We start from the raw sequence: 11,142 nt of genomic DNA on the forward strand, positions 1-11,142 counted from the left end.
CAGAGGCTCTGCAGGCAGCTTCCCACCAATGGGCAGTTACTGAACGAACAGCGTTACGTTCAATTCACACATTCATCCCTGTGCTAAGTAACCCAGGCTCTGATGGTTATCATCATTCTGCCTCACACTGGTCATGTGGATGTTTGTAACACCTGTCTTTATTTTCCCATCTTCACCAAGCCCATCTTGCATTGTATCAAAATGTACTTTTCTTAAACTCTCAAAAATGTTCATGAGAACCTGACCGATGAATCAATATCATAGTATATTGGCATATGTGCTCATAGTGACCAATGTGCATCCAGATGCCAAAGATGTTTGAAGTCATTAAGAAATAGTGTTGCTGTTACATCTTTTGTCCACCAGAGTGTGCTAACAAGTTAATTAATCGACTGCAAGGTGCCCTGCTCGATACATGTCTGGGTCACAGTTCTAAAAGAGCCAATCTTAGTAATTAAGAACTTATGTCTATCAATAACATTTCAGTTTTTTAACAAAAGCAATCTATCACAAGGTGGACCGATGGCAAACTTTCCAGAGCTTTCAGCCACATTGATCATTACATAAGAGTGCAGCCGATTAATCAGCTGCTATTAGTCTATTGCAGATATATTGGTATCACTGTATATGGCAGAACTTCAGAAATGCTTAAGATATGTTTGAAGGAACACCACCACAAGGTGGTCCTGTTCTGGAGCTTTCCTTTTTATCCCAACTGTTAAGCCAACACAAAAAGTCTGAAATACCTTGAAAAAAATCTGTAAGAGATCTTCATGTGAAGATCATGGCATACAGTTGAAAGCTCCAGTGCAGCTACACAACGGATCTTTTGGTGAGAATCATAGAATGAATTGGCAATCCCAAAATGTTTGAATTTATGTAGAAAAAGTGCTGGTAAAATAAATGAACCGATAAGTTTTTATAACCATCCAATATTGATATTATCAGTATTCTCAGTCTCCAACCAGGTATCGGTCCAGCTTTAGACAAGAACTGAACTATCTGCTGATGAAGACCATGAGATGTGATCTGTCAAACTGCTATTTCCATGGCCAATATTGACCCTTCAATATACGGTTGAAATGTTTTTTATAAATCTCATTATCGCCCTCTTAGACCCAGTACCCATCAGGCTTTACTGGTACTGAATGAAAGGGGTCTAAACATTGTGGAATTATGGCCACACTGGTATTTGTTTGATGGTTGAACAAAATCTGAGGCCTTTATTGAACAATGTCCTGAGAGCTTTATTAAAATTAAAATTAGGACTGAAATGGAAATAAATTGTCCCTTCCCAAGTCCCGCCCCTTTTTACGCTGTGCTCCAATAACAGTTGAGTAAGCCTCGTTCAGAACCTCAGTCAACTTCCTCCTTTCCTGTACTTAGATATGCTATGTGCTAGGCTAATGTATGTTGAAAGACGGTTAAAAGATAAAAACATATAGTCACATCTAAAGTTAGCTGTATGTTTGCAAAACATAGGTAATCCACATTCACATCTGAAAAGTGATCCTGGTCCTGTCCTGCAGAACTCCGTCTGGGTGTTGGACAGCATCACTTCCTTTACAGGATGGCGTGGCACAGCTTTTCTTTGTAGCGTTTTGACCCTCTGTATGTCACGATCAGCTGATCACCACGAGTTCATGTGGAAGAAGGAAGCGGAGTTGCGCACTGAGCCAACCCTGTGAACATTAATGTTAATGTAGCACCCACTCCGCACATGCTCAGTTCCTTCAGTTCTGTCTCGTTCCTGCCTCTCACTGGCTCTGAAGCATGTGCTAGAGCCCACTCCCCCCCCCCCCCCCCCCCCCCACCCCCTCAGACGTCACTGAACTTTTTTACATGGTGAAGTTAGCTCCATTGTCAGACCTCTGCAGTCTTTGGTAACAGACAGTATAAATCAGCTTGAGTCTGGTGTTGAACCGTTACTTTGTAAAGTTTTTTTTTTCTTTGTCAACAGAAGACAAAATAAACACTTCATTGCCATATTCTGGAAAACAGCCTTGACGTTTATCTCGTTTATTTTCTCTTGCTTATCTTTGCTATGACATTACATGTGTTGATGGTTGAATTACAGCAGTCTCGTGTCACTAACCGCTCGTATTGTATGAAGAAGGCCTGTGTGATGAGGCCAGGGGTGGATCTAGAGATGCATGGAGTGGCCGCTGCAGCAAAAATGCTTTTTGGAAATAAAACAATCTTAATTTCTAATGCCAGCTTCTGTGGTTTATTAATGTACCACAATAATGTACAGCAGTTCAAATATCTGCCACCCCTTAAAGCCCCTATGCCACTACATGAATATGTCCCTAGGTCTGCCCCTGGATGCAGCATTATCATGTCAGATAGGTTTGAAATTGTGAGCACTTGCAAATAAGTTAGATGTGTAGCAGCTGCAAGCTGAGAACACCAGGTCTTTTGTTTCATACACTAAATGTTCCGTTAATAGTCCCTCTTTATATTTATAAAACAGTTTGGCTTTTGTTTTTTCTTAAAGATCACATTTGCATTTGCATTATTTTTTTTAAACCATGACCTGCATAAAGTTCATAGCAGCTCCTCGTGTAGTATCCAGGCAGCAACCTCCGTGGCTGTAAAATGAAGCCAATATGGAAGTTACAAAAGCTGCAGTTCCTCTAACGGCCACTTGAGGCTGGCTCCAGCAGTGAGTCAATCTCCTTAAGGCCCCATATTAAAATGCCCAACTTCACAGCAGAAATAAACATGTTTAGTTTACAACAGTGTATGTCTCTATAGCTAATTTCCCCGCTCATGACAACTGTACAGGGGGATGAATTTTTATATAACTCACCTGTTATATAAGGGCTTGAAGTTCTGCATAATTAAACCCCAAAACCAACAATGTGTTGGTCTGTGTCCCAATACTCTTTGACTTCTCTGTGGCTGTCAGCTCCAATCCCATTGGTTCCTACTGATCTTTAAAAACAGCTCTGTTGGAGCCATGTTGAGAGTTTCTGATAAGAAGACCTGGAAGAGGGATGTTGTGAGTTAATTTATGATAATTTGATTTATAAAAAAAGAAGAAATGTGATCATTCTGTTTATTTACCTTTTGATTATATAATCCTAAAGACATTGAGATTGTTCACTGACCTAAACCCCCTGGTTTCCGCGCCCCCAGGGCGCTGGTAGGAGCTGGGATGCTGGGTGTATGGTAGATGGCAGAGAGCAGAGTTTCTCGCCACCCCTTTTAGGAAATAGAGTGTATCTCCATGTGTCTTTATGAAGTGTTGGAACCCCTCCCCTAACTTCAGTTGGTCAAATGGAAGATTTAAATTGTCACTTAAGCTCACAAATATTAAAAAAAAAAAAAAAAAATTAAAAACTAATTTTAAAAAAAAAAGCATTTGTTGGGGACTCATTTCAGCAGCAGATTAATCCACATTTGGTAAGTATTTGGGGCAGCAGGATGATGTATGTGGGATTGAGACTAGTAAATTACAGTGTGTGTTCATGATGATGAAGGAACATGTCTGGTAGTGCAACAGTGTGGCTCATTGATGTGTCTTTAATTTAGTTTTTGGACAACAATGTAGGTCTGTGGCACAGAGGAAGCTATATATTTAAGGCTTTGAAAGACACACACACTACTTATTAGTTGATACATTCATTGTTGGTTTGGATCATCATGTGAGAGTTCTCCGGCCTTGTGCAGCTTGCTGTCCCGACACCTCCGCCGGACTGTAAATATCCACGGTCTGTCACTGGTGTGCGTCTGTGACCACGGCTGTGGTGGTGTAGGAGTACGGACTGAGCAGCAGGGCCAAGGTATAGTGACGGTGACCTTCAGTGTGGGCCTCAAACACCACCTGCGTGCGCGCACACACACACACACACCACACAGGGTCAATGACAGGAACATTTACACTCAGTGTGAGCCTCACAGTGGAGCGTAAAGTTACTGCTGAGAACAGGAGAGAGAGAAATAAGAAAACAGACGATGTCTCCATGTTTGAAACCACCCACCTCAAAAATGCACTGTAAATTAGGTCTAGAAACAGAAGTAAGAAACAACATGGCTGATAAAAATGAAGGTTTATAGATGGCCGAGGAGAAAGGTTTGAATGAATTTTAAAATACAATATACACGTATACAAATAGCTTGCTCGGAACAATAATGTGTGTCAGATATGTTCAGGATCATTTCCAAATTGAAATCCATAAAACTGCATGAAATCCAAACTATTTGTGATGTCACAAATCATGCTGGTAGGCCCCGCCCCTTAAAATCTGATTTTCAATGAGCTCAGAGAAACTTTGTACTTTCAGCAGATGAATGTGAAAACATCGTTCTAGAGTCAAACTCTGTCAAGACAATTGATGTATAAATCAAAGTGAATATAGAAGAGAAAGAGGCCTTTAGATGATGATAACATGACTTTTAGCCACGTTGTTCTGGGAAGTGTGTCCTCACACTGGGGACACACAGCAGAATAGCAAACAGCTGCTTGAACATGCTAATGTAAATAGTGACTCCAGCACTGTCCTGATGTACTGCTGTCTGGCTTCAAGATAAGACCAGATAACAGCAGATAAGCCTTTACACAGGTTATAGTGTGTGTTATAGTGCCAGTCTACTCTGTCAGAACTGCTCGTCTGATGGTCAAATAGCTTCAGGAACCCTCTTCCCAGTTTGGTCGATCATTCTGTAACAATCTGACATTCACTCACAGTCCCTCATTTCTTGAATTCCCTATCTTTAAGGGGGTTCATGTAACAAAATCACAAGATCATTTGAGAATTCATTTTACCACGATTCAAGCTTATGTGCTTGTGTCCAACCACAGTGGTTTGGACCAATCAGTGCCCTCTGAGGAACTACTGGCAGCTACAGAATGAGCTACAGGCATGGTTTATTGATGTGTGTGTGCGAAATGACGGTTTGCTCAAAAACAACAATGGCAGCTGCTAAAGAGGTTAGCGTAGCTGCTGTTAGCATCAGTTCTATCAGAACTGGAGAGTGTTTCTTTATTGAAAGAGCAAAGAACACCACTGAAGGCTTTTCTCCACTTCAGTCAGTGTGACTACGTTATATGGTTTATTGATCTGATTGGTTCAAGTTCACCTGTGATAGATGGTGACGGACAGATGGATCATCCAATCACCTGTGAAGTACCAGCAGAGTAGTGCTTAAACAACAGGAATACAACACTATATGCCAAAAATGGCAAAATTGTTCAGGGCCTGACACCCTCAACAGCCTAGCTCTGTTGGCTTTTGTCAGTTTGTCTTTCTCTGTTGGTTTATCTTTGCTGGCCTGTCTGTGTTGGTCGTTCTGTCTCTGTTAGGGTATTCAGCCTTTGTTGCCAGTACAGAACTTCCAATTCCTGCACTGCGCTCATTACTGGAATTTCTGCAACAGCCTGGAACTGGAGATGAATCTCAGATTAAAGTAAGCATACTGAAAAATGATCTAAAACTTAATAAGGGATTCTTCACATTCTATACTCACATCAGCTGCTTCATGGAACGGCGTGCTCCCCTCATTCTTCCAGTAAGCTTTGGTGTCAAACTCAACACGATACACTCCTGCTGGGAACTGCTGCTCTGTGATCAGATCGTGGATCTCTCCGGTGGCGTCCGTCACTCTGCAGTGAGAAACAGTGACATCTGTCAGCATTAAACAGATGCATATAGCATATTTAAGGTTATATTTCATACTGTATGTACCCATTAGCGATATGTGTCCATCCCCCATCAGCAGCCTTCTGAGACACCTTGAGTGCGACTGATCCGGCTGGAGTCCCCTTCACCGCATCCAGGATTTTCACCGTCAGGGGACACCTTGTGTCAGTGCCCCCATGTTTCTCCTGCAGTACAGACACAAGATGGACTATCCCTCATCCTCTGTTGCTCATTGTCACAATATCCATCCTCATAGTAGCGGTATTGGAAAGCGTTGTTCTTCAAAATAATTTCAGATTGTGCATTTAAAGGTCCTGTGTGTAGGATTTAGTGGCATCTAGTGGTGTAGTTGCAGACTGCAACCCTTCCTTTCCAAGCGTGAGGGAGAGACTACCGTTGCCACAAACACACGGAAAATGTCAGTCTCAGAAAATATGTCTGTCCGTTCTGGGCATCAACATACTGTATATAAAGGTGGATGACGGCTCTCCAAAAGTGAACATCTGGATCACCCCCTGGTGGTGCCTTCATGTTAACAAATGGGACATGGGCCAAACTAAAATGTCAAAATACACATCAAAACTTTTCCCAAAGATGATTTCTGTCATTTTATGTGGTTCTTATCATGCTGATGTATGTTCAAGTGTTGTTTTTTCTTGGTTTTAATTAGTTATTTGAAGCTTTAAAAAGGGGGTTTCACAACATGATTGACAGCTGAGCAACTGAGTCGACCAGGCGTATGTGTGGGACTTCGACACCACGGCGCCAACCCCGATCCCTAATGCACACAATCTGGTTCTGAATGACATCACCACAGCAAGATGGCAGCGGCTGATTCCGGGATATTTTGGCTTTTTTTTGTACAGTGGGAGGAAGTGGAGACATGGCATCCATCTTTTATACGTCTATAGTTCTGGGCTACTCTAGACAACATGGTGGTTCACCATAGCAGCTGCCACGGAAGGGGACCCATGGCATTGATAGATAAAAAATGCTCATTCTAAGTTAACAAAAACACAACAATTCATATTTTCAAGTATCACATTGCTTATTCAGGTCAGAACATTCAGTGAACACAATCTGTGCTGCCGCTCATCCTACAGAGCTGTTATCTCTTGTGTTCACAGCACAGCAGAATATGAGCAGAGCTGTATGTACATTATGAACCGTCACAGGCAGGTCACTGAACTGATTCCACCTCCAAAAAAATCGATTCTGACACTACCATGTGCTGCTTGTTTGTAGAAGGTTAGCTTCTAACAGTCAGTAATGGTGTTTTAGTGTTGTTAAAGTTGTATTTAAAAAAGTAAGTAGGAGACAATCCTCATAGCAGGGCAGTCATCTGTTAACTGGGATGTGTTCAGGGACATCACATTTACCCGAACATTCAGCTCCTGCACAGTAATCTAAGGGAAGACTCTGGGTCCAATCTCATCTTTAAAACTGGGAGGTAGAGCTAAGCAATGTACCAGTGGGAAACACTGAAAAATACCCAAACCTTTAATGGAGCTCCCTTAGTTGAACATTATCATGTTATTATGGTCCAGCATTGTATTCCTTACATTAAGATAATTTCCTAGTCATTGATGGTTTGATTCATAAACATACTGATACCTTTTACACCACTGATCTATAAAGCTTAAATTAACTTAAAAGTGATGGCACCTGCCTCAGTGATTTCCCCTCATTCAATGTCAGCACAAATGAGCTTTTAGTCAGGAACAGCCATGGACCAAGATACAAATGCGATAGACAGTGAATTAACAGTGTGAGTCTGTGTTCAATTTGGCGTATATGTGCACTTATCTTAACTTATCCCATGGTCTTCTTCCATAAAGTGCAGCTAACCAACAGAGGCTGGAGAGTTGAAGTTTGTATGGAACTACAGTTTATCTTCATGGTTTATATTGATGCTGAATTAACAAGAATACTGTTGACATATGCAGACTTTATCTTGTGTTCCTAGAGTTTTATAGACATGTGACCAAATTATTAAAATGTCATATTTTTAGAGTTTGGTGTAATATTTACCCCGGAGAGCGCAGTGAGCTTTTCAAACTGCTCTGTATAGTTAGTCGAGTTTTAGAAACACTAAAGTATGATGCAGTTATCTGACATTGACTGCTGTTAATTATTGGTTTGATTAAGGGTTTAATAATGTGTGTATTGATTACTGCCACTGGCTGATAATTATCAGCTAATCATACTTAACGGTAGTATGCAGTAGAGGATTACCAGCAGGAGAATCACTTTCTAGAGAAATGTGTCTGAGAATATCTGGTGAAAACTTCAGATTGTTTACATTAATTACATATTGTTGGAACACAATAACTAAATACAAACTAAATACGAAATCTACAAATACAAATTTACAATCATTTTGGAACATACACTCAAACTAAAACATTATTGTACATAGAGCCACACAGACACTGACCGTGGGGGTGGGGGTGGCATTGCAGAGCAGCACAGCGGAGGTCAGAAGCAGACAGCGCAGTGGTTGAAGCATGGCGGGCTGATGGGTAGGCAGGCAGACAGAAGTCACTAGTGTTCACCACAGTCTCAGGCCTCTTATGACAGCAGCTGCCCCTCTCCCCCTTCTCCCCCATCACTCGCTCCCTGCCAGCCCTGTGGACCACGTCAGTACCTGGACAATGAATAACTACATCAGCTTTGGACTAAAAGCTGAGGATTATATAGCAGGATAACGATCAGTTTTTCCTTATGCCAGTAAATCCTGCACACTGGTCCTTTAAGTCAAAAGTCCTCACTCTTTTAGTATTAGCAGTAAAAATTCTGGTTTCATCTCTATGACTGATATGATTGTATGTGACGTTATTACATTTTTAATACTGACGCAGTCAGGTAGTTCCTGACATGAAAGGGCTGGCCCCTCCACAGGGTCACCAGATAAATCAGAGGGGTCGTAGAGGGGGTAGTTTGAGCTACAGTAGCTCTTCTGTTGGATCGGACCACACGGGCCAGCCTTCACTCCCCACGTGCATCAATGAGCCTTGGCCCCCCCACTGACTCTGTCTCCGGTTCTTCCGGTCGTCTAGCCATCACAATTTGGCCCTTGTCAAAGTCGCTCTAATCCTCACGCTGCCCATTTTTCCTGCTTCTAACACATCAACATTGAAGACAAAAAGTTAACTTGCTGCCTAATATAACCCACCCACTAACAGGAGCCATGATAACCAGATAATCAGTGTTATTCACTTCACCTGTCAGTGCTCATTATGGCTGATTGGTAAGAGGTCACAAGTAAAAAGATTAGGAACATCTGCTTTAATCTTTACAAAAATATATTTTGTAAACTTACTGTATATATGTATTTGTAAGTGAAATTTTAATCTGAAAAGTAAGTGACCATTAACTGTAGCTGTCAAATAAATGTAGTGGCGTAAAAAACCAACAAAAACCAACAATGTCCCTCTACAATGTAATGGAGTAGACATATAACATAAATATAACATGAACTGGAGATACTTGAATAAATTCAAAACTGTATTTAAGTATAATGCTTAAGTTACTTTCCACCACAGCTGTGTACTGTTATGTAGTTGGAAATGATGTGTGGAGTACTTTAATCAGTCCACTAGGTGGTGTAACAACCTCAGCAACTGTAAACTGTGGCTCCCGTATTCCCTACATCGCATGAACTTTGACCTTGGGGAGCATTTGTATAAGATAGGAAGAATCAATTTGTTGATTTAGTTTTTATTTGTTAAAAAAAGTTTGTTCTGGTTCTACATGTCCCATGATGCACTCAGAAGTCACCTGTGAACATTACAGTAGGCCAGGTAGAATGCCATGCAGCACTGTGCTAACTCTGGCTTTCATTCACTGAGCAGTGTAATCTGGGGCGCAGGGTTGCCCACCTGGCAGAGTGCATCCCCATGTAGGATGAGTTCTTACTACAGCGGCCTGAGCTCCATTCCAACCCCTTTGCACCCACCCCACCCCACTTTCCTGTCTAGCTTCACCTGTCCTATCAAAATAAAGGCAAAAAAAAATATTGAGTGAAACAAAGTTGAAGGAATGTGATTTATGCAGGGAAAATAAACAAGAGTTTGCTGATGCTATCATGCTGACCTTTTTTTTTTTTTTTTACTTAAACTCACCCTGGATCCTTTTGCATTAGCCACTTCCCCTCTCATTGGATTTTGCTGGTTTAACTCCTCGCCTTGCTGCAGTGATGTACAGGTGGACTCCAGGACCCTGTGACATCACTATTGGCTGTGGTTTACAGGGCACACTTCTGACTTCACACAATGATGCTGGCTGTGGTCAGGGGTGATGGACCTGGTTTTGACTATACTTCAGAACTGAACTAGACTCAGTTTCAACCTCACCAGAGCTAACCAGCAGAGACATGAGATACATTTCCTACAGTTTACTTTCAGCATTAGATGATGGAAAACACAATATTACATTGGAGCCTCTGCTGTCAAATACATCATGCCAAGTAATTCAATGTGCTATTATTAACTCATTCTAAACCAAACAAACTGCTGACACCAAAAGAAAATAATAACCATGTGATAATGATGTGGGTGAGTGTGAGAACCTTATATTTATCTGTGTGGCCAGATTTTAGTTATTGGAGTCTGGAAAAATCACTGATACAGTGATTATTTGTGCAGGTGAAAGTTGGCTTTCCTTGTGTGAAATTGTCATTCCTGTGACTAGTCATATCCAGCGTGATTGATTTATTGGTGAGCTGGTTGACTGTGTGTGCTTAAAGTCACGCTGTACAACAGGTTTAGGTGTACTCTTAGGCCATTTATCCAGATATGACCTTAAAGCTACAGTAGGTAATTTTTATAAGAACAGCTTTTTGTCATATTTGCTGAAAATGTCCCTACTACCCGCTACTGTCGGGCTATAGTGAAAGTTTCATCAAATAATTATCATTAACACTAGCAGGGATAACAAGATCATTGGAACAACAAAAGTCACATAAAAGCTTTAACAAGTGGGGGTTGATGCCAGTGTGTTTTTACTGCATCTATGTGAATGCACATGCATGTGTTAGCGTGACACTGCAGTGTAAGCAATCACATCTCACTGCCTTTAGGGCAAAACAGATCAAATTCAAAGTGACGTGAGAACAAGACGCCTCAAACTTTCTCAACAGCCAACCTAAACAAACACAAAGAGGCAAAGAGGCACACCTGGCCCTGTTCACAAAGTTCAGTGGGCTCAAACTGCTTATACAGTGCTGCTCAAAAGCTTTCTCCAAACAAATGTGCTGTTACTACCCTCTTCCTGAGGCACCATATGGTAAAAACATCATATTGCAATTGGTTCACTAACTTTTGCCCTCATAAAAGTTTACAACGCCTTTTTACTACATAATTGATATTCTCAAACGTATATGGGATTGATAAACATACACCTATTATTTCATATAAGAGATACTGGTTCAGAATAAATAAGAATCCCAGTAACACATTCAGCTGCCCGGTACAACCACTAGGATCTGCTGGCCAGT

At 41.3% G+C, this 11,142-nt stretch overlaps 1 protein-coding gene and 1 long non-coding RNA gene across 2 annotated transcripts; both read right to left on the bottom strand.

Annotated features, from left to right (window-relative positions):
* Nucleotides 1–2,003: 2,003 nt before the first annotated feature.
* On the bottom strand, nt 2,004–3,109 carry LOC127350842 (uncharacterized). Its single transcript, XR_007880654.1, has 2 exons — nt 2,813–3,109; nt 2,004–2,591 (listed from the first exon to the last, which is right to left on the bottom strand). It is a non-coding gene; the product is annotated as an uncharacterized LOC127350842 (long non-coding RNA).
* Nucleotides 3,110–3,510: 401 nt separating this feature from the next.
* Nucleotides 3,511–8,249, bottom strand: ttr (transthyretin (prealbumin, amyloidosis type I)). The gene is made up of 4 exons (XM_051377870.1): nt 8,083–8,249; nt 5,691–5,830; nt 5,473–5,608; nt 3,511–3,829 (listed from the first exon to the last, which is right to left on the bottom strand). The coding sequence occupies exons 1-4, from the start codon at nt 8,152–8,154 to the stop codon at nt 3,722–3,724; spliced, it is 456 nt and encodes a 151-aa protein (XP_051233830.1). The 5' UTR covers nt 8,155–8,249; the 3' UTR covers nt 3,511–3,721.
* Between the last annotated feature and the right edge of the window lie 2,893 nt (nt 8,250–11,142).

The sequence above is a fragment of the Dicentrarchus labrax genome, unplaced genomic scaffold (genome assembly GCF_905237075.1).
Source record: "Dicentrarchus labrax unplaced genomic scaffold, dlabrax2021, whole genome shotgun sequence".
In the NCBI taxonomy this organism is placed as follows: domain Eukaryota; kingdom Metazoa; phylum Chordata; class Actinopteri; family Moronidae; genus Dicentrarchus; species Dicentrarchus labrax.